Source organism: Doryrhamphus excisus, chromosome 4, assembly GCF_030265055.1.
Source record: "Doryrhamphus excisus isolate RoL2022-K1 chromosome 4, RoL_Dexc_1.0, whole genome shotgun sequence".
In the NCBI taxonomy this organism is placed as follows: Eukaryota; Metazoa; Chordata; class Actinopteri; order Syngnathiformes; family Syngnathidae; genus Doryrhamphus; species Doryrhamphus excisus.
This window is the reverse complement of record NC_080469.1, coordinates 5,491,290-5,513,409: the sequence shown is the minus strand read 5'-3', so window position 1 is coordinate 5,513,409 and position 22,120 is coordinate 5,491,290. Positions and strand designations below refer to the sequence as shown.

Below are 22,120 nucleotides of genomic sequence, written 5' to 3'. Positions count from 1 at the left end.
ATTTCCCAGCATACTTAATAAGAGTTATGCTAGTGAGTGATAAAAATATCCTCTTACTATTTTTCTTTGTTTATCTGTTTATTTAGATCACACATACGCACATAATGAAGTCGTTGTTTTGAACCCTAAATGCACCTCACAGTAGTCTTGTGTTGCTCGGACTGGAGACGTGTTTGTGAGTTGGAGATACATATATGGTGTTGGAATTAAACCGTTGTTGTGTTCAGGTCAGAATAAAGTTATAAAAGAGTAATAGACTCAGTGGGTACACGACTCTGCCCTGGTCTGTCATCATACCAAAGACAGGGTGTGCATGCTTTAATTATGCTAAAGCCTGTAAGTCATTAATGAAATTAATCAGTTAGTGCACTATTTTTGACAGTCCTGTTAGTCTCATAAAATAGTAACTTTATTCCACAGAAAACCCATTTCATTCACTAGAAAGACCGAATTCTTCATCCATATATACAGTAGCTCTCCGGACGGCAGCAGTGTTTTCCAGCAGCATGAGTAACCACAACTCTTTTTGGCCAATCATAGCACTGCGATCCATGTTGACACAAAGTTTTTGGAAATTCACGTCAAGATTTGCCAGAGGGTATCAAGGGGACGGAGCCAGCCGGTTTTGCTTACACTGCAGCATACATGTACCATTGTTAGAAAGCCCACATTTTTTTTTACATGTTTATGTCTTCATGCTTCTCTGATACTGCTTTCTCATCAAGTCTCAAGATTTTGCACTTTGTTTGGCGGTCCTTTAATGCACCATAGTTTTATAATTGATATTGTAATAATCTGTGTGTGAGGCATATTGTCGAGAGACGGGGATTGCAGCTGAATCTAAGGTAATAATTCACTTATATTGCAAATGTTGATCAGAAATTTGGAGGAAAAAGTCAACATCAAACTAACAGGAGTATTTGCAATGGGATAGGGAGCAAGGTAGACATTTTTATGGCCGTCTCTCTCATGGGTGGATTTTCGCCATGTGCTCGAGGTCCCAGAATGTAACCCTACATAAAACCATGAACATGATATGTGCTATAGAAAATGCATGTATGTGTTGTTGTATTCTCCCCACAATTTAATGGTAACATCCTCTCCATCTATGAAAAATTGTGGAAGATACAGCGATATTCCAAAATAGATAGATAGATTCTAGGCTGTAATTAAGCATATTACAAGACATATGCGATATCCATACAATCATGCAAGTTAGAATGACTCCAACTTGGAATACTTCAAATAAAATTATGTTATTATTTGAGGAACACATGAGCGAGGCACTGCAACATGTCATTCGGAGAGACTTTGTACTGTATAAAGAAAGTGTAAGAATTGTTTACACAATATAATACTTTGTTCAAACATTATCCCTGTGTGGCAGTTGGCTGTAAATTTACAGGTTCATAAACCAAACACTTCTATTACACGTCCCTATGTTTGCTGAATTATAAGGATAGAGGGTATCGCCAAATATGTTGACCGGCTCTGTGTTTAATAAAGCAACATCGTGAGAAATCTGCCATCCATGGAGCTTATCAAGTGTCACCATAGTAACCGATTTCATCACTATAGTGTGTCCAACCCGGTAGTGTACCGTATGCGAGCTGCGTTGGACTCTCCTGATTGGACAAGTGCTCAACCATACAGGGTATTGAACCAGAAAACGGGGGCGTGGTGAATACTTATACAATACAATAATAAATATATCATTAATACAGTATTTACTGTGCATTTTGACAGTTTAATATTGATGAAATCAGCATCTTTTGGGGAATTAACGTGTTCTAGAAGAATATGCTGCCTAATACGTGCAGTTAACTCTAGTGGTGAAATGTCATGCTGAATGACTGAGAAGCACCTGATTGGTTCATATCCGGGAATACTGGATAATGTCATTGGTCAGAAAAGCAGTCACTCATTCGCCGAGTTTGGTAGCACTGCAGCTAGCAGCCTGTGTGGATGCACACATTTTGAATGAAAGTCGTCAAGTGTGGCATGCAGAAACCTCTACCATCTGACAGCATATGAAAGCCGAAATTACTGTTCGGTTTATGTGTATTTAGGAGGACTTTATCACCATTGCTTGGCTTACACTTTCACAAAATTTATTCCCTCGCAAAACGAGAAGGTAAGTCATTTGAATTGTTAGCCGCACTCCAGTTGACCACGTATTTCTGGTTAGACAGGTATGTTAGCTAGCTAGCATAACTGGCGAATGTTACTGTGACTTAATTACTATTTCAATTGGAATACTTCCACATGTATTCTCATATAGATTCCTTAGATGTTTACTTTATAATATGTAATTGTTGCCTTTGTTGTCGTGTGCTTTTCGTGCTACCGGGTAGTGGCAATGCTAGCACATTGCCGGAGTCCCTCATATCATATTGCATGTCATCACGTCCAGCCTGCTAGCTCATGTGGAAATCATGCTAAATCATGGTGTTACTAAGTTACTTGTGGTGAGGCTGCTCCCATGCAAAGTAAAACTACTGTTTGATGCTGACGATGCTTGTCTCCGTTTCAAGGACCGGGCTGCGTGTGACTATGCAGCGGCTCGCGGCGCAGCTGTTCACCGGGCTGGTTGCAATGGTGATGTCGGTGCTGGTCGTGCAGTGTTGGGCAGACGGCGGCGGCCCCAACCTCGCCGAAAGGGTTATCTGGGCTGTCAATGCCGGAGGGGAATCGCATGTTGATGTGCACGGCATTCACTTCAAAAAGGACCCTTTAGAAGGAAAAGTCGGTAAAGGTGAGTATAGACAGACAGGCAGTTGAGAACAAAGCCAGGCGTAGTAGCATTTTCCCGAAGAAGTATCTGCATGGTCTAGCTTCTGCAAATGATAAAATAATGACGAGTCAGCAATACAGTGCATGGCAAGAGTAGAGCGCCGCCCACTTCTCAAGCATGCATGCATACATGCATGCTTGCAGAGAAGCAGGTGATGATATCATCAAATTGTCTGCTCCATGGCCAGAACAAGCTGCAGTGCAAACTATGTCGTAGCTTGCCATTTGAGACAGAAGGGTTCTGTTTCAGTGAGTGCAGGAAAAGGTCAGGGTTTGCACAAGTGTAATGTGGTGTTTCAGTAGAGTCAAAACAGTTTTTCCCCGAGCTTAAATGTGATTTAATTCCTCCTTGTAGCATCTGATTACGGAATGCGTCTGCCGATCCTTCGCTCCAGTCCCGAGGACCAAGTACTCTACCAGACAGAACGCTACAACGAAGACACTTTTGGATATGACATACCAATTCGGGATGAAGGCGACTATATACTCGTAATGAAGTACGCAGAAGTTTACTTTGCGCAGTCACAGCAAAAGGTATGGTATTACAAAATGTAATTGCGCTAAAGTGAAACAAGCTATATATAGTTTTGATGTGGAGATTAACACAGACATTGTGGTTTTGCAGGTATTTGACGTCCGGCTAAACGGCCATGTGGTTGTGAAGGACCTAGATATCTTTGAGCGTGTGGGTCACAGTACTGCACATGATGAAATAGTGCCCTTCTCCATTCGACGGGGTAAGCTGAGTGTACAAGGAGAGGTGTCAACTTTCAACGGCAAGCTCACAGTTGAATTTGTAAAGGTGAGTTAAACACTAACCGCTACACTAAAAGTATCAGTTTACACGATACTACACACAGAAAAGGGAAAGAAGTGTGTTCTTGTGTCAAAAGGGATTATGGATGATGGGTAAAATTTGGGAAAAAAACTTTTCCACCGAGAGCAGCATACTGAAAAATCAAAAAACAAATGACATTAAAAAAAAAAGCTACCAATGTTGTGCCAAGATTGTTGGGACTCAATAACCACAGACCTACGTTACCACTCTTGAGTTCATACACGGTAAGTCAGGGGTCTCCAACCAGCTACCAGTAGCTCCAAACCACAAAGGTTTATTCATTTATTATCAAGTCCTACTCCGACAAAATTAGTAATTGGGGTTCGGTAGTAGTCCAGAAGTCCTCTGGAGCACTTGGGAGAGGGACCAATCACAGCGGAGTGGCTGTGCTCAGAGTCAGGCTGTGGGTGGAATAAATTAAAACAGACGGTTTTGGAAAGCCAAGGAAATACAGCTGGATTAGGTGCAGATTCTGGAAGATCTAGAAAGCTTTCTGCGTGGGTCATTGTGTGTAGCTGCTTAATAGGAGTCCACAAGTTAGTACAAAGAACCAAGAATGAGCATTATAGATCCCATTTAAAACATGTTCTCTTCAATTGTAGAGTTGCATCATCAAAAAACATAAAAGACATATAAATATGTCTTTGGTAGGGAATGTCTTTGGTTTGTGAAATAGATTAACAAAAAACTTTATATATGTTTATTTCTTTTTTTTTTTTGTGTGTGCCAATAACAAAAGATACCATAGCTTTAAGGTCAAACACAATCCATTCCAAAATGTTGATTGGCTTCCAATTTGCACAATTTAACTTAAGACGTTCCACGGTCATATAATGAAGAGCTTATATGTAATAATGAATAAATTGCAGTCCTGTGTTTCCCACCGGACTGCAATATATTTGCGTTGGTGGGGGTGTTGTAATCACGTAATTGCCTATTTGTAAAGAGGCCGTGACTCATTTGCAAAAAGTGAGTTTATCCCAGCTGTCTTCATGCAAGAGGCGGGGTACACCCTGGACTGGTGGCCAATCACAGGGCACATATAGACAAACAACCATTCACACTCAGATTCATACCTATGGACAATTTGGAGTCGCCAATTAACCTAGCATGTTTTTGGAATGTGGGAAGAAACCGGAGTACCCGGAGAAAACCCACGCATGCACGGGGAGAACATGCAAACTGCACACAGAGATGGCCGAGGGTGGAATTGAACTCGGGTCTCCTAGCTGTGTGGCCTGCGAGCTAACCACCCCCCGCCATGCAGCCTGTACCTAAAGTACCTCTTCTACAGTATGTAGTTATACTGTCTGCTTTATGCCGCTGGTCTTTTCTGTATTTCAGGGCTATTATGATAACCCCAAGGTCTGCGCTCTCTATGTGATGAAGGGAACACCAGAAGGTAGGTCTGTTAAGATGTCAAATCATTTGTAGGTTAGATCTTAACTGGAGCTGTGCCACTTAGCTCTTTCCACCAAGGTTTGACAGAATGTTAATGTTCTGATCAAGGGATTACTGCTGTGTATATATCTATTTTTTCCACCACAGTGGACATGGAAAAACAATCGCTATGTGATTCAAGTGTAGACTTTCACCTTTAAGTAAAGAGTTTGCCAGCATGTGTGAACACATTTCGTTCCCCGACACTCGTGTGCTTTGCTGCTCGCCAGATATGCACGCATTTCGCCAGTTTCAGGTTTTAAAACCTGGATTATGCTCTCGTGTCAAGACACCAATGCGCTTAAAATGCACCAGTTTACTCCGCCTTTGCATGACATGCACCTCTGGGAAAAAAAATCTAACCTCACTGACCGTAAAGGCTGTGATTGGTTGGCTTGTAGTACATTACTTCCTGTTTGTGTACAGCCCACCTCTGTGAAGGCTTTCTCCTCCAATTTCAGGTCAACATTTACAACAAATATTACTGCAATAACACTTCCCTTGTCTTTTTATTTCCATGTCTGCTCACTATGAAGGAAGTGAACAAGCTAAATAGTCAAGGAGAGTCGTGGTTGCCAGCATAGGTGTCCAAAGTGCAGCATATTTTCAACACACAGGCCATTGTAATAATAATAATAATAATAATACATTTTATTTGTATAGCGCTTTTCAAGATACTCAAAGACACTTTACAAAAGAATGAAGTTGAATAGAGCAAGTAAACAGAATTAAAGACACACCAAAATACAATATTCATTGGTTAATACACAGTTAAAAAAGCGGGGCGGGGCACAGCAGTCAGATATAAAAGGTTAGACATTAAAAACAGATTTAAAGAGGTGGGTTTTGAGTTGTTTTTTGAAGGTGGGAAGGTCAGGGCAAGCACGGAGTGAGTGGGGCAAAGAGTTCCAGAGAGTGGGGGCAGTGATGGAGAAGGCTCTGTCTCACAAATTTCTCTCTACAAATTTTATTTGTAGAAATAAAATTAAGCTAAAAAGAGTAAACAGTGCAAATGAGAAAAATAAAGTAAGGCATGAGGGAAAAAAAACTGACACTTATACCTGTAATTCTACAGTATACTAGTATATAACTTTGTTACCAGTTGTTTGTACCAGTTTGGTCGCTTGCTCTCAAGTTAAAACGAGCACAAGTGAAGGCAGCAAAGCATCTCCAGCATATTCATCCAAATATTATAATGGTATATTTTTGGCCGGCTGCCCCAAATTAATCTAAAGGAAGCACTGACTGTAGAAAGGAAAGAAGGTTGGTGTCTTTACAGTATCAGTATCAAACATGAAAAAGTGGTTTCCCTCATCCAAACCACACATGTGGTGTAATGTCCTTCCTTTCTGTCATCCCCAATATTTAATTTGGTTGGGTATTTTAGAACCCTTTACCCTTTGTAATGTTGCCATGTGTGTGGTACACATGGCAACATTACTGCTTGGTGGAAACGAGGTGTTTTTTCTTTCCTCTCACACTCCATTTCATGTAAATAGATGTACCAAAACTTCAGCCGCACCCTGGCTTGGAGAAACACGAAGAAGAGGACGAAGATAGCGAGGTAGGAGACGATATCGGGAAGAAGAAACTGCCCCCGGATTCCAAGCCCAGGGTCCAGTCGGGACCCAGAACACCGAACCCGTACGCAGCTGACAACAGCAGCTTAATGTTCCCCATCTTGGTGGCGTTTGGCGTCTTCATCCCTACGTTGTTCTGCCTCTGTCGGCTGTGAGAGACCAGAATACGGACATGGAGACTGTGACAGGTGAGGGGGGCGGGGGGTAAAAGCGTACACACAACGTGTAGGAAATAGCAACCACGGAGGACAATAAGACGAGGAGCCATGAAGTGTTGCCACATGGTATGGCGATGAGCCACAGAGAACGTGAATGTTTGCTGTCCACCTTCTGATGACCTTTTTGGAACAACCTTTGTCATTTTCATTTCATTTGATGAAGTCTTCAAAGGTGGGGGCTCAGCAAACACGGGATCGAGCATTATTTCCGTAACACTCCTCATTATCAAGGCACAGCAACAGGGTCCATATGAAATAAACCAAGAGATGAAGTAAGGAAACGCGGCCACCATCTTCTGTTTTTTTGACTCCTACGTCCATGTGCCATTATCTTACTTAACGTGCCGTCATCTAATGAGTGCTGAACAGTAATTACAGCATGTCTTCATTATTATCATAATAATAATATTAAGGTTGGATCCACTTCAAAAATCCATGAAGCAAGACTATGCTCCTTTTGTTTCACCAAAGAATGTTAATCCAGCTTATGTTGCCTGATTTCATTTAAGCTCATCGAAAAAGATGTTCCAACGTTTTAGGCTCATGTCACTTTTTTTTTTCCTTTTATCGCATTTTTGACTTTGATTTGTGGACTGACGGCTGTTTTAATAGAATGAACCACGAGCATCTGTGCCAGTCTTACATCCCTTAAAGTGGCTCTCATGTATTTACGACGAAAGAAGAAGCACAACATCACTGTTGCTTGAAAAACTAATGTTTACTCTTCATCTTGTTCAATTCCCAGCAGCCTTTTTAAAAACCTGTTGTCTTAAAGCTTGTGTGTGATCTTTTTACCCCTTTTTTAGTTCAGCTGCCTTTTTTTTTTAAATCTCTGATCCGGTTAACGACCTGAAAGTGTTTCACAGAGGTGACAAAAGACGCCACAAATCATGTTGTGGATCCTTCCTTGTTTGTTTCACCTCATTTTTTTGGGATGATGTCATTTTGTTTAATTTCACTTCTGAAAGGATGCAAGAACATGAATGAATTCAGCACCATAATTATCACGTTTGCTCTCTGCTGATCTCCACTGTCACGTATGTGTGTGTGTGTGTGTGTATATATAAAGGTACAAGATCGCACTTTTAATTTGAAATGATACCCCACATGTTTGTGTTAGCAAGGGGGTTTATTCTTTGATTTATTTTGAGTTCAATATTTTCTCTTAAGGAGAGGAACAGTTGTAAAAAAAAAAAAAAACAAAGAAAAGAAATAGACGGAAGAGTGAACCGACTGTCACAAAAGCAAATAAATTAGCATATGTCTGAAAAATTTGGGCTCTTCCATTTTATTGTGTAATTTAAATCAGAGTGGGGCTAATCTAACCTGGAGATATGTTATGATACACTTTTGTGTTGAATTTTTGCCTCAGGATGTTTGTTTAGAATTGTTGAATATATTTTATTGGTGTGATATTTTGCACTGCCTGGTGTGTCATTGTTATTGCCTTGATTATTATTATTATTATTATTGTGCTTTACCGTCATCAGCCTTCCAACTCCTCCCCTCCGTTGTGCCAATTTATCATTCCGGAAGCTTCATCTTTATGTGGAAAGTGAGATAATTTTTTTTTTGCCATGTTGTTTTATTCATAAAAGTGTACCGGAGTGGAATGAAGATCTGCTCTTTGTCTTTTCATGTGAGAACCAAAGACTTGCTGTCCACTCCACCTGTATTAAACATGGCGTCCCAACATGACGTCTTTCTGCGTCTTTTGCTAACCTGCTAACGCGGTGAATAAATCAGGGAAGTTCCCCAGCAATGCTTATCACTCATGTCATCTGATTGATTTTGTAATATATTATCTAATTAGCTGCGCCCCCCGCCTTGTCTTGTCATTTTCAAGCAACTGTATATGTGAGTTGAATTTCAAACAAGAGACTCGGCAAACCCTCAGCCAACGTCTCCACCGTCCAGGCGGCACAGAACCTCAGTGCGAGTGTGTGGGATGGCTTGTGTATGATCCTACTGAGTAACATGTACTGTACATGTATCGGATTAGCAAACTGTTCCTTTGAGGCCTGAAGGCAGCAGCAAAAGTGGCAAAATGCTGATAAAATGCTGTCTCTTTTTAATAAATGTGCTATTTTATCACACTGTCGCTGCTCTTATTTTAAATTCAAAAGCTGACTATTTTTTTAAAAAAGGCTTTTTAAATGAGATTAAGCCCCAGTGGGGCATTAGAGTCAGTTTATTTTAATAAAATACTCCTTAAATTGTGTGTAGGCAGACTCTTGGCTCTTGGATTCTACAGCCTCCACGACCACACCTACCCTGTTGTGATTGGTCAGTGTTTGAGGCTTGGCTCCAGTCCCCTATCCCAGTCAGAGCTGCAAACAGTTACCTGTTAAAGGGGACCTATTGTGCTTTTTCCACCTTTCTGACCTATACATGTAGTTAGAATGTTGTATTCTCGTGTTAAATTCTACCACAGATTCCGATAATGACGTTTAAACATTTAAAAGTGAGCCCTGAAAGAAGTTTGGGATGGCATTATAAGGCACTTAAACATTATTTAGAACAAAAGTCCCTTTTTTATTGAGGTTAACTGGTTCCATACCCGCTGTAATGAGTGAATTTCCATGAAGTACCACCTTACTTGTAAATGGAATATTGATTTAGATATAGAAAACCTGTTTATGATCTTCTAAATGTGCTTTTAACATTATTAGAGCCCTCTAGACATGAAATAACACCCCCATAGTCACCTGTACACTCGCGTTACCCAATATAGTACACAGAGTAAATAAGCATTGAAAATATAAATAAGACTTGTGGTTGTTGCTATGGAAACATGGCTGCCAAAGTTGCACCTACGGTCTCTCAGACCACCACAAGCATTCATTCATATTCACACACCAGTGACTGACACCTATAGGAACCAGTTTGAATACTACATCTCACAATGCCGTTTACTGTGTCTTCATAATGCCTTATATTACCTCATTTGAAATTATTAATTTCATTCATTTAGCTCTCTTTATACTTGAGAATGGTTAATTTAGGCCAAAACTAAACCTGCTAGCTTGATGTGATGTTGACGTTCTCTGCTGATTTCAGATCGATTTTCATTCATTCATTCATTCATTCATTCATTTTCTACCGCTTTTCCTCACAAGGGTTGCTGGGGCTTATCCTGGACTGGTCGCCAGCCAATCACAGTCACATATAGACAAACAACCATTCACACTCACATTCATACCTATGGACAATTTGGAGTCACCAATTAACCTAGCATGTTTTTGGAATGTGGGAGGAAACCGGAGTACCCGGAGAAAACCCACGCATGCACGGGGAGAACATGCAAACTCCACACAGAGATGGCCGAGGGTGGAATTGAACCCTGGTCTCCTGATTTCTGATCAACATTTGCCATAAAATTTAATTCCATTAATTCATTCAGCTCCAGAATCCTCCCTTCCTCTCATCAACGTGACCGCTAATGAATGAATGCTAATGTAAGACAACCAACGAATAGATAGCATCATAGTCCCAGTGTAGAAGTTCTACATACAGTAAACAAAAGATGAAACTTCGCTGCGTCTTTGGAGGGAGTTGAAAGTCCTTGTTGCCCAGCAACAGCCCCAAAACTTCACTGTTCTAGAGGAGATCTGCATGAAGGAATGGGCCAAAATACCAGCAACTGTGTGAAAACCTTATGAAGACTTACAGAAAACATTTGACCTTTGACATTACCAACAAAGGATTCAGATGAACTTTTCTTGAAAAGAAATCTTTGCAAATTTGTGGGGCCATGAATGGGTGGGGATCTACTGTTCATACATCTGAAAAACTGTAACTTTTAAAAATTCTCATTTTCAGTCAGGCAATGACACGGTCATGCCCTCCTGATGGCTAAAGCTAAGAAGCTATCTGTTCCTGAACATGGTCGGATCATTGAGCAAGGCCTCTAATCACGAGGGTCACAGGGGTTGCTGGAGTCTATCCCAGCTGTCTTCGGGCGAGAGGTGGGGTACACACTGGACTGGTCACCTGTCAATCACAGGGCACATATATAGACAAACAACCATTCACACTCACATTCATACCTATGGATAATTTGGAGTCACCAATTAACCTAGCATGTTTTTGGAATGTGGGAGGAAACCGGAGTACCCGGAGAAAACCCACGCATGCACGGGGAGAACATGCAAACTCCACACAGAGATGACCCGAGGGTGGAATTGAAACCTGGTCTCCTAGCTGTGAGGTCTGCGCGCTAACCACTCGACCGCCGTGCAGCCTTAGTAAGATAGTCATTTTACATTTTTGAAAAGATCCTGAGCATTACGGAACAGAAAAGTCAAGTGGTAGAGCCCAAAAATTACACTTCCACTGATCCGTTTAGACACAGATCGGTCCTCGACCCAAATTCAAAGACCTCATCTCCTTCAATGAAACAAAACTGCCTGTTTGGACTTTGCCATGGAGCATCAAACATGGGACATTGAAAGGTGGAAAAAAGTTGTATTTCCAATGAGAAAGAAATGGCTTCCAATGTTACTGGCGTGACAAGGAGATCCCACCTGAGATGGGGGGGGGGGGGGTGTCATGATCTGGGGTGCTTTTTCATTCAGGTGGTGCAGGGTCGTCAACAACAGCCTATTTCCTGTTTGTTAAATTGTTTTTCGTCACACTCCCCCTTTTTGCTTTTACTGTAGCTCTATTTAAAACTTCATTAAGTTCAAAAAGTAAATTCAAAGTAGATTTAGATCAGGTCTGTATATACTGTATGTATACACTATACACAAATTTAGTGCAAATAATGCTTTCATTTCCAAAGAAGAAGACAGAGAATATGAGTGAAAAGATCAATATGCATATATATTTATATAATTTCTACAAGTCATAACATTTATAAGTTAATATATTTGATTTAGAAGTGCATCATTTCTTTCTCGGAGTTCTGCGTCATAATAGTCTTTAGCGTCCGTCAGCGGAGACGTCACAGGTAGTACAGGGCCAGGAAAGGCGTGTGCAGGAGATGAACCCCGCTGCTTTCACAAGACACGGCGACTCCACCCTGGCTGCAGCCTAAGGCCAAGCCCAGCTCCCCCCACGCGTCTCCGCCATTGTCCTGTAGCTCAAATGCACCCAGCTTCTCATGTAACGAAGACAGCGACACCTTCCGAATGTTCACCAAGCCACCGCCACCTCCTGGTCCGCCTATTGCTTCTTGGATGTTCTGGAAGAAGAACAGCAGATCCACTCTCAGCTCCACCGTGTCCCCGTGTGACCTTGAGATATACCTAACGGAGGCGTGGAGACTATTATAAATAAAGACTTTTCATTGTAATGACACTGCAAATGAAGGTTTAGATTGCTATACCTGGTGGGAAGGTCGCTCTTTGCCATGGATGGAAGCACAGGATGGATGTCCGCATGTTGTGGGTTGAAAAGCTGCAAGTGAAGCTCTGCTCTCCTTATGGTCAAAGCCAATATCTCCCTACTGAGGAGAAACTCCACATCTGAACCTGAATGGAAAAAAGCACCGATTTTTAATGAAATACTGCAGTACATGCTTTTCATTCACTCCACTTGCTGTTTTCACTCCTAAATGCCGTGTTAATCTGTCAGCAGGACTCCCTCCGCTTGTCTCGGAGAAGACATTAAGCCTGCTAAGAGTCATTTGTATGCAGATAACGTTGGCTCTTCTGCACAACTCAATTCATCAAGCCATTAATGTGCTTTTCAAGCACGGCGGCTTTTCAAACCGACAATAAAATGCTAAGCGAGGGTACTTCCCGCTGTGTCATTCTTTCAAACAGCTGCACGGCTTATACGGACGTACCTTACCCAGCACCTTTCTACTCAAGACAATATTTATGTTGCTGTTTTTAGTAACAATAAATGAGCACGGAAAATAATAATAATAATAATAATAGTGTGTTACAGTGTGTTGCATTGCACTAGTTTCTCTTTTTTTGTTTTGTTATGAAATTGTATGTTTTTTTAATGTTAGCATGCTGTTTTTGTTCATTTTGTTGTTTAATTGTATTTTCTAGAATGCATGCTGCTTTTGGTTATTGTTTTAATATGTGCACTGTTTTTGCTAAATGTGCAAAAAAAATTATTTGTTAGTTTTTATTTGTATTTTTTTATATTTTTACAAAATTAAATATTCAATACATAAAATTCAAAAATTCAATAAAGTTTAACTTTTTACTTGGCCCATACAAACACCAACCCCAACCAAACAGTTGAGTATTTTAAGTAGTTTTATGGTAATTCTACAACCACAGAAACTGTTATTATTATTATTATTATTATTTTTAACTATGATTATACCAGTTTTGAGTTGTTGAGTTTTACCTCTAAATCCTAATCCGCCCTGCAGGCCTTTGACGCTCCTGCAGTCCAGCCCGTCTTGACAGCAGCGATAGACCCGCCGCACGAAGCTGAAAAGCGGCTTTTCTGGGAACACCGAGCCCCTAGAAATTCCAGCCGACAACGGCCGGACGCTGAGCCGCAACACGGTTGACTTATCCAGAGGGTTGACTTGTGAATTTTGCAGCCAAGAAGCCGTCAACTCCGCGCAGCGTTCCCTGTGCCGCAGCACGTCCGTGCGTAAAGACGCTTCCACGGATCCATGCGCGTCTAGTGCGCGGCCCAGTACTCCAATGGAGCTTGAAAGCACCGAGATGAGACATAATAAAGCAGTCCAGGAGGAGCGTGAAGAGGCCATGGTGGTGTTTCTGTATCCGGACAGTCAGGTTTGTCTACGCCTTGCTTTATATCCTCACTCACAATGGGAACAAAGTTTGCACAAAGAATTCGAATCCTGCCCCTCTTTTTGTTGGATCCCCGCTGCGTTCTTTTAACGTGCTTGCATAATGAGGCGCCCCAAAGAGCGGCCAACCAACCATTCACATTCACAACTCAACTAATGACTCCTAATTACTCCATATTTGGAGCATCAACACAACCACAAGGCCAGTTTGCATGGCACACACACACACACACACACACGAATGATGCTTCTTTATACAGTATATATGTATTATTCATACATACAGTAATGGTAATGGTTTTATTTCATTTGAACATGCATCAGATTACACTTGAATGCATCACATAATCAGTTCACAGTTTCACATGTCCAAAAGGAGTAGGAAGAAGCAAAGCTTATTAAATCCTACCCTCCATCTGGTACTTTTACAATCAGTAACTGTTACATTTGTTCACTTCCTGCTTTCCCAATATATTTTTTTATTTTAAATTTGATTTACTCTTCATCCACAGTATATATATGACGTGAGTTGTTAAAGCTTTTGAAAGATTTGTCACCAAAGCATAAATAAAAAAAAATAATAAGCAATAATGAACATGCATTGTGTCATCTGTATGGCTGCTGAATAAAACACTTAAGACACTTAACCAAATAAAGTACTTTTATTTCTTTAAAGCTGTGTAACCTAATCAGTGTACTATCATAGCAGATGGGTTTTCAATGCATTGATGAGATGAAACAAGAAAGAAATACAGTGTTTGAAAAAAAATGAGAACAATTTAAAAGGATTAAGAAAACAGCATGTCTTCACATTATGACCCATTTGCATCAGAAAATAGCAAAAGAGGGCAAATTCTTGTCTTTTCCACCAGGATTTTGCCCAATGCATCAAACATTTTCCATGGTGGTGTAAAAACCAGGCTGCCTACTGTGGTGCTACTCTCTTGTTTACTGCTGTGCTTTTATTTGGAAGGCCTGACTAATGTTTACAGGATGTGTCCATAGGTATGAATGTGAGTGTGAATGGTTGTTTGTCTAGATGTGCCCTGTGATTGGCTGGCCACCAGTCCAGGGTGTACTCCGCCACTCGCCCAAAGACAGCTGGGATAGGCTCCAGCATACCCTAGTGAGGATAAGTGGTATAGAAAATGGATGGATAGATTAATGCAGGTGGGACTGGATTGCAATGGTGTCCAAAATGTGGCCCAGGGGCACATTGTCAAACATACAATAAAACCCCAACAGCAAAAGTGGAAAGGAACTAATATATTACTATTAATATACTTTGTCACCTACAACACAAATCTGAGGCTGTAAAGTGTCTCCAAACTGCGGTTCAGGGGCCATTTGAGGCCCACTGCTTCTAAAATACTATGAAACAAAAAGCTACCAAAAAAATTAGAAAAAAGCAAACAGGTGACATCAATAAGACAAATCCAAGGTTTGGTCACCACACAAATCTTCTTCTTCTTCTTCTTAGCATATCCAAGTCAGATTAGTCTTTGTAGAAAATTCCATAAGAATGGCTCCCACGTTCCTTTGATTGACTTGCCGTGCTTAATAAGTTACATTAAAGAACATCACAAACAATGTAGTATATCTAAAAAGAAGTCGGGATCTCCATATCTCTTATTTACATACCAACATTTTGAATTATGATTCGTTTTGTTTTGCATTTTGTCACCTCAAGCTTGTTTATTTCCAGTGTTTGAATTTCCTAATGAAAGAGTAAACAATAGAGAATTCATAGCAATGCACAGATCGCTTATGCTGTGATGAATGAAGGAAAAAGGTGTTGCAAATAAATATTGATATAATTTAATATAAGAAGGTATAAACGATGGGTGTCCAAAGTCATGTTTTTTTATGTTAAAAACAGTAAAAATGAAAACATCAGAAATAAAATAATTTTTTGACACCCCTGGTATTTACTGTACTGTAAATGTAACTAAGCTAATATGCTTGAAAACAATGTCTGCAACGTATGGCTGCCTTGTCCTGTCAGAGCAGGTTGACACCATGTTTGAGTAGTCTGTGTCGGGCCTTCCCAGGCAAGGAGAAAGCGCTGTCCTGGTGGTTCGGGATACCCGAGTTCCTCAATGCTGCACCATGCTGCAGGAAGTATGTCTCCTGGGCCACGCTACGGGTCCCGTACACGGCAGTGGTGGCGTTCCTGCGGTGACAAAAAAAGAAATAAGATGCAGTGATAGATTTAATGACAGATCCCTACCCTGCCCCCCAGCCTCAGAGAGAGAAGGAGAGGAGCCACGGAACGCCCCCAGCCCCCACCCCCACCACTCTAGTCCCTGGCATACTGACCTGATAATAGCCTCCTGCAGAGTTTCAGTGTTACAGAAATGCGAGTGAAGAAGTGATGTGGCTTTGACAAAAGAACGCTCAGGGCCTCCCCCCGGTCGACCAGACAGGTTGGCTACAGAGACACACAATAACGGCGTCAGTGCGACGTGAACCTGCACGGGTTCTGCTGATCCCAGACCTGCTACTCGGACTCCGGGAGAAAGAAAGCAAAACAAACAGGCCTCACTTGTCAGCGTGCTCTGAGAACAGTCAAAGTGGGCAAAAATGTAGGGTGCCGTTCCGCCCGGCGCCTCGGGTGCGATGCTTCTGAGATGGGCCTCCAGTCCATTCAGGGAAGCTAAGCAGCTGTGATACTGCATACAAACCAGAAAGGCAGCACTTGACTGGCTGACAAAGCTCGTACGTTAGCATCACAAAGGTCAGTTAGTGCACTCGTCTACTTTAAAAACTGCCTGAGGCCTTTTTTTCATATTTAAATTCACACAAGATGGAGAACGATAAATATTCTAACAAGACGAAATCAGCGGGTTCTCACCACTTCCTCCATAGCGGCTTTGTCACATAAGAAGTGAGGCTCCACCAGCAGTGCCAGCACCAGGCCTTCAACGCGGTGCAGGTACAGCGTCATGGGGATCAGGGGGTTGTGAGGTTGTGCCCCGTCCGCCATGTTATTTTCCACCTCGCCTCCGTCGACTCCAATGAGTCGGGTGGTTGTGTTGAGGTCTGAACCTCCTGGTTGGACCCGGCTGCTCTGTAAAGTCTCTACAACTTCCTCCTCAGCTTCATTGGAGGCTTCTCCATTTGAAAGAGGAGGTCTGGGCCCTTGTGGATCAGCTGTGCTGTGCGTGGAGTCATCCGATGCGGACGAGCGAGGACTCAAGGATGCTTTCTGGGAGAACGTTGTGTCTGAAGAAGCTGGATCCAATAAGGTCTGTGACACACAGCTCTTATGAGGAGGAAGATCTTTGATTGAAGTCGAGGACAACCTGTGGATGACAAAGACAGATTTGTTGGATTATGGAGCATTTAAGATTTTAGTTTCTCCTCTAGTTTGAGTACTACCGTAAATGTTCGTCAACAGAACCAGACTGCAGGTACTGAAGTTCAAAGATGGTGAGGAAGACAGTCCTGGAGGTGACCACATCACCAAATGAGTTGAATGGACTCTGGCTTTTGGGGGACTGCGTCTGAATGGAAAAGAAAACTTCCTCATTTATCTGCTAAAACATGTTTAACATCCTCAATTGACGATACTCGAGGGTGTCACAAGATAACGATGAACTATTGAACTATATATGAAGATGTCTTCCTTGGAGAAAAGCTGTCTCGAGAGGACAGAAGCCAATCAGACTGTGAACTATGACAAAATCAGTGAGTTGTTTAGCTGCAAGCTGGAACTAATAATGCTGAAACCAATATTGAAAAGCCAGATTACAATTGAATGCATCACATAATCAGTTCACAGTTCCACATGTCCAAAAGGAGTAGGAAGAAGCAAAGCTTATTAAATCCTACCCCTCCATCTGGTACTTTTACAATCAGTAACTGTTATATTTGTTCACTTCCTGCTATCCTAATATAAGTTGTTGTTTTTTTTTTTTTTACTTTATTTTACTTTTATTTCATTTTTTGTCACATACCGAAGTACGAGGTGATATGACCATCCAATGACATAATGGTTACCATAGTAAGTGTCAATATAGTGATATATATAGCACATCATGACTGGTTCAAGACTCTTCATCCTTGTATTTAGCAAACATCAACTGCTTGTATTGTTTCTTGAATTGGCTCATCGTTGTGCATTGTTTGAGTTCCTTACTCAATCCATTCCATAGTTTGATTCCACATACTGAAATGCTATGGCTAGCATAACGTAGTCCTAGCATATAAGTGTTTTAAATGTAGTTCTTCCCTGAGATCATATTTCTCCTCTCTTGTATTGATATTTTTATGTAATTGGTTATTTTTAGCCTTGTGCATTATTTTTGCTGTTTGTTAAACTACATGTCACAAATGCCAACTCCCAAACTTTACAGACTAAAAGATGACATATCAAAAGAAAATATGGCTTTATTGTGTTATATTATGATTTATTGTTAGAAAAACCCACGCATGGGGAGAACATGCAAACCCGTCAAAGAAAAGCCCAAGCGGAGATTCAAACATGCTAACCACTAGGCCACCATGCGGTGGCAATATGGGGCACATTAATTAAATTTCTGCTACGTTACCATGCATTGCATCTCCCAAGGTTACACTTGTGTGCACTGTGTGTATGCTACCGGCCCCGCCTCCACCCATTGACACATAAAGACTGTATGTATGACTGAGAAAAAACCTCAGCTAAGGCGCTGAAACCAATGCACAGAGTGAACCCTCTTCCTGCCTGTTTGGAAGCTGGAGATGATGCAAAAAGACATGCATGCATATGGCTATTATTTCCGTTTCAGGTCAGTTCCTCACCTTGTAGGTTAGATTCTCATGAACCATGACCTTCATTGTTAGATCTGGAGACATCTGTGTGCTCACCACTCTGTTTGCGGGCAGGAAGCATAAGATGGTCATGTCAATATCAAGCGACTAATGCGACTAATGTCGATCAGGTTACCTTCCTCTGAAAAGAATACAGCCCGCTAACACTAGAGGGCAGCGCTGGCAGGCCTGAAGAATAAGTGCAGCCTTGAGCAGAAGAAGTGGGTCCACCTGAGGGGCAGAAATGCTGCTTGAAAATGACTGTACATAATGACATGAATTCAAGTTACAGATTATAACATAATCATGAGAAGATGTGCGTAATGTTGTGGAATGATGTCATCAATTACATCATCAGAACAATTGTGGTTTTGGCTGCATAAATTTGCCACTTTGCACACTTTTGTCTCGACATTGCACAACACAACATTCATATCTTTCTATTCATGCATCCGCACATACCAAACGCATCAAAGTTGATTGACTGATTTGCACGTACGTTTGTGGAGTCGATTGTGGTCAAGGAGCTGAAGACATGGTGAAGGTCAGATGGTCCTGTTAGCACGTGTGACAGGTACTGGGACCACTGAGCAGCCAAGGTTTCATGACTGTGAAGCTTAAGAACAAAAACAGTAGAGACGCATTTTTAATAGGTAGAGATTTTATGATCAGGATTTGGAATGTGGGAGGAAACCGGAGTACCCGGAGAGAACCCACACATGCCCAATGGAGAATCAAACCCAAGTCTTACACATCCGGGAGAGTGAGCCATGTGTCAAAAATAGACATTTCAATGACTTGCATTTTTTGGCCATTTGTTGCTGGACCCCACCCTCGGCCATCTCTGTGTGGAGTTTGCATGTTCTCCCCGTGCATGCGTGGGTTTTTTCCGGGTACTCCGGTTTCCTCCCACATTCCAAAAACATGCTAGGTTAATTGGCCACTCCAAATTGTCCATAGGTATGAATATGAGTGTGAATGGTTGTTTGTCTATATGTGCCCTGTGATTGGCTGGCAACCAGTCCAGGGTGTACCCCGCCTCTCGCCCAAAGACAGCTGGGATAGGCTCCAGCACCCCCACAACAGTATCACTTGGATACTGTGAACATCCAGCAGCAACACAACATTTTGGCATGACTACTATTTTGATGAAAAATATACTGAACCAGGGCTGCACAGCGGCCGGGTGGTTAGCACACAGGCTTCACAGCTAGGAGACCTGAGTTCAATTCCATCGTCGGCCATCTCTGTGTGGAGTTTGCATGTTCTCGCCGTGCATGCGTGGGTTTTCTCCGGGTACTCCGGTTGCCTCCCACATTTCAAAAACATGCTAGGTTAATTGCCGACTCCAAATTGTCCATAGGTATGAATGTGAGTGTGAATGGTTGTTTGTCTATATGTGCCCTGTGATTGGCTGGCGACCAGTCCAGGGTGTACCCCGCCTCTCGCCCGAAGACAGCTGGGATAGGCTCCAGCACCCCCGCGAATGTTGCTGGACCCTGAACTTAAGCTCTGCGAAAAGTGGTGATTTAGTAGTCCAATGAGTTTAATAAGGAATCATAAGAATAAGAATCATATATAAGCATTTTTATGGGTGCCTCCATATTTGAGCTACTGTACATGCAGCAGCCTTGCATTGCTTGTGGGGCATAAATGTGGTGAAGGAAATGGACTACAAATAAAAGTACCTGGTAGCTCTGGCGTACAGAACCGTTGTAGAAACAAAAGAGATTTATGAGCTTATGTAATAGCTGCCAGACGCTGACAGTGGGAATGTCCATGGAGCAGCCGAGAGCCTGGAAGAGGAACGTTATCTGTCAAAGCCTGACAACCGGAATTTTTATTTATTTTTTTTTTTTTTACAGAAGCAGCAGCTCACTAACCCAAAAAAAGTCATCTTGCATGTGGATGGCGAACTTATTGCGACGCAGCCTCACTAGCCGCACAGGAGAGCAAGAAAGCTCGGAAATGCAACGACTCACGCCAGCGAGCTGTCCGCACAGCAGCTCCTGTTTATCCACTGGGGTCTGCCACAAAGACATAACATATACAGGGACAAGTTACAGGGCATGGCAAACAGGTAGTCGTTACCATCCCATCCACTAATTAGGTAACATGCAAACCTCTTCAGGATAGAAGTAGCAGATGCCCTCTTTAGTCGGGTCACCCTCTCCTCTTACCTTGGAGCCATCATACAGGAAAAAATAATGACACCTGCAGTGAAATAAAAAGAATTGTGAGTCGATATGAGTTGGTTTCATCTTTGTTGCTATTTGGGTGACAGTCGGAGAAGATGATAATAATCCTGTTCATTTGTGTCAACAAAACATGGAAATATGGAAAAGAGCATGACATTCATCACATGATGAAATGTATATAATAAGCTAATAAGCTAACGTTACCTGGTGGCTATAGAGTAACTGCTGCTCATTTCTTCTCTTAAATGAGAGTTTTAATTGTGTATATGTGGAATTAAGTCAAATGCAATTTAAGAGGTGCTTGAGCTTGTGAAATAAGCACTTTTCTGTTTATTGAGTGGGGGAGAAGGAGGGCTGGGAAGTGTCGAACATAACGTGTTTTTCTTTATTTGTTAGCACAAGTGTGCTAATTAAATGAATTAATACACACTGAGCTAAAATCCGGAAGTCCTCAGAGCGCTTTCAGGTGTGACCAATCAGAGCAGAGTGGGCGTATATAGGAAGGGCGGAAGTGGAGTAAATTAAACAGACGTTTGTTTGGGAAGCAGGAAGTCTATGGACAGAATTTGTAAGACCGAGAAAGCTTTTTCTGTCTCGTGTTGCACAATTGCACAATATGTACAAGCAAATGCAGGACGACGACGTGTGTAAGTAGATGCTTATTTATTCACACTTGCTAACAGGAAGGCGAACTCCACTCAACTAAACTTGTAACGGAAGACCCGCCCCGTTGGGTTGTATCTACCAATCACAAGTACTACACAGTAGGTAGACACTAGGAGGTATCATAAAGTAGTAAATGTGTACGGAATATTACACTTTCTCTGCTCAAAATGAGCATACTAAGTCCCATTTAAGAATTTCTGGATTGCTAGTGAGTGTGCGCAATGCTTCGTGGGTAAATGCAGTGTGAAGGAAGTCGTGTACTTCGTGTTTCGCGCCGCCCGCTGATAAAATACGGACAGTGACAATAACATCCTGTTGGAGTGTAAATACATCTCGTATTTGGTAATAACTGGGCCTAAACAATGGCGCTGACGTTCATATTTAGAAACATGGACCTCGCTCATGGGCAACACTGGCAGAAGATGCAGGTGTGTTTGTGCAAGTATCTCAAAAGCGTACAAGAGTAAAGTAGTATCTGTGACAAAGATAGAAAAAGAAAATTTTCAGTCTTACCCTTTTGAGTCAGACGGAATAAGTTCCGCCATAGTCCTAACTTGTTTATTTTGCAGTCATCAGTTCTCCGCCAACTAAACACAACACGATGGTGATGTCACGGCTGCGACTTATATCCACACAAAAACGCGTTCGACAAAAAAAATGTCACGCCATTTGTGCGTCTGCGTTTAGTTTGTGTTAATCCGCTGATAAAAGTATTCGGTATCGACCAAGAGGGAGCATCCAGTGGAGGAATGCAGGACAGTCACGTAAAGCGGAGTCATGTGAAAGGATGGCGAGCCAAGAAGGACAAACTAGTGCTCCATTCAACAAAACGGAATTTGGAACAGAGGTGGGTCACCTTTGCA

At 41.8% G+C, this 22,120-nt stretch overlaps 3 protein-coding genes across 3 annotated transcripts; 1 reads left to right on the top strand and 2 right to left on the bottom strand.

Moving 5' to 3' along the window:
* The first annotated feature begins 1,948 nt into the window (after positions 1-1,948).
* Positions 1,949-8,082, top strand: mlec (malectin). Its single transcript, XM_058070475.1, has 6 exons — positions 1,949-2,134; positions 2,535-2,755; positions 3,149-3,327; positions 3,419-3,595; positions 4,976-5,033; positions 6,571-8,082. The coding sequence occupies exons 2-6, from the start codon at positions 2,554-2,556 to the stop codon at positions 6,804-6,806; spliced, it is 852 nt and encodes a 283-aa protein (XP_057926458.1). The 5' UTR covers positions 1,949-2,134; positions 2,535-2,553; the 3' UTR covers positions 6,807-8,082.
* Positions 8,083-11,764: 3,682 nt separating this feature from the next.
* si:ch211-170d8.2 (uncharacterized protein LOC571755 homolog) lies at positions 11,765-13,555 on the bottom strand. The gene is made up of 3 exons (XM_058071350.1): positions 13,182-13,555; positions 12,199-12,343; positions 11,765-12,118 (listed from the first exon to the last, which is right to left on the bottom strand). Exons 1-3 carry the CDS (start codon positions 13,552-13,554, stop codon positions 11,815-11,817), a joined length of 822 nt encoding a protein of 273 aa, XP_057927333.1. The 5' UTR covers position 13,555; the 3' UTR covers positions 11,765-11,814.
* Positions 13,556-13,902: 347 nt separating this feature from the next.
* On the bottom strand, positions 13,903-22,040 carry hps4 (HPS4 biogenesis of lysosomal organelles complex 3 subunit 2). Its single transcript, XM_058071198.1, has 12 exons — positions 21,771-22,040; positions 20,517-20,607; positions 20,277-20,420; positions 20,082-20,189; positions 18,893-19,009; positions 18,530-18,624; positions 18,385-18,454; positions 16,981-17,105; positions 16,454-16,904; positions 16,145-16,271; positions 15,919-16,030; positions 13,903-15,772 (listed from the first exon to the last, which is right to left on the bottom strand). Exons 1-12 carry the CDS (start codon positions 21,800-21,802, stop codon positions 15,601-15,603), a joined length of 1,644 nt encoding a protein of 547 aa, XP_057927181.1. The 5' UTR covers positions 21,803-22,040; the 3' UTR covers positions 13,903-15,600.
* Positions 22,041-22,120: the final 80 nt, after the last annotated feature.

Coding starts and splice junctions, on each gene's coding strand:
- si:ch211-170d8.2 (XM_058071350.1), bottom strand. CDS start 13,554: ATGGCCTCTTCACGCTCCTCCTGGACTGCTTTATTATGTCTCATCTCG. Junction 12,344..13,181: donor GGGCGGATTAGGATTTAGAG/GTAAAACTCAAC, acceptor TTTTCCATTCAG/GTTCAGATGTGGAGTTTCTC. Junction 12,119..12,198: donor AAGAGCGACCTTCCCACCAG/GTATAGCAATCT, acceptor CGCCTCCGTTAG/GTATATCTCAAGGTCACACG.
- mlec (XM_058070475.1), top strand. CDS start 2,554: ATGCAGCGGCTCGCGGCGCAGCTGTTCACCGGGCTGGTTGCAATGGTG. Junction 3,328..3,418: donor TTGCGCAGTCACAGCAAAAG/GTATGGTATTAC, acceptor GTGGTTTTGCAG/GTATTTGACGTCCGGCTAAA. Junction 3,596..4,975: donor TCACAGTTGAATTTGTAAAG/GTGAGTTAAACA, acceptor TCTGTATTTCAG/GGCTATTATGATAACCCCAA.
- hps4 (XM_058071198.1), bottom strand. CDS start 21,802: ATGGCGGAACTTATTCCGTCTGACTCAAAAGG. Junction 20,608..21,770: donor ATTCCGTCTGACTCAAAAGG/GTAAGACTGAAA, acceptor ATTTCACTGCAG/GTGTCATTATTTTTTCCTGT. Junction 19,010..20,081: donor CTGTACGCCAGAGCTACCAG/GTACTTTTATTT, acceptor TTTGTTCTTAAG/CTTCACAGTCATGAAACCTT.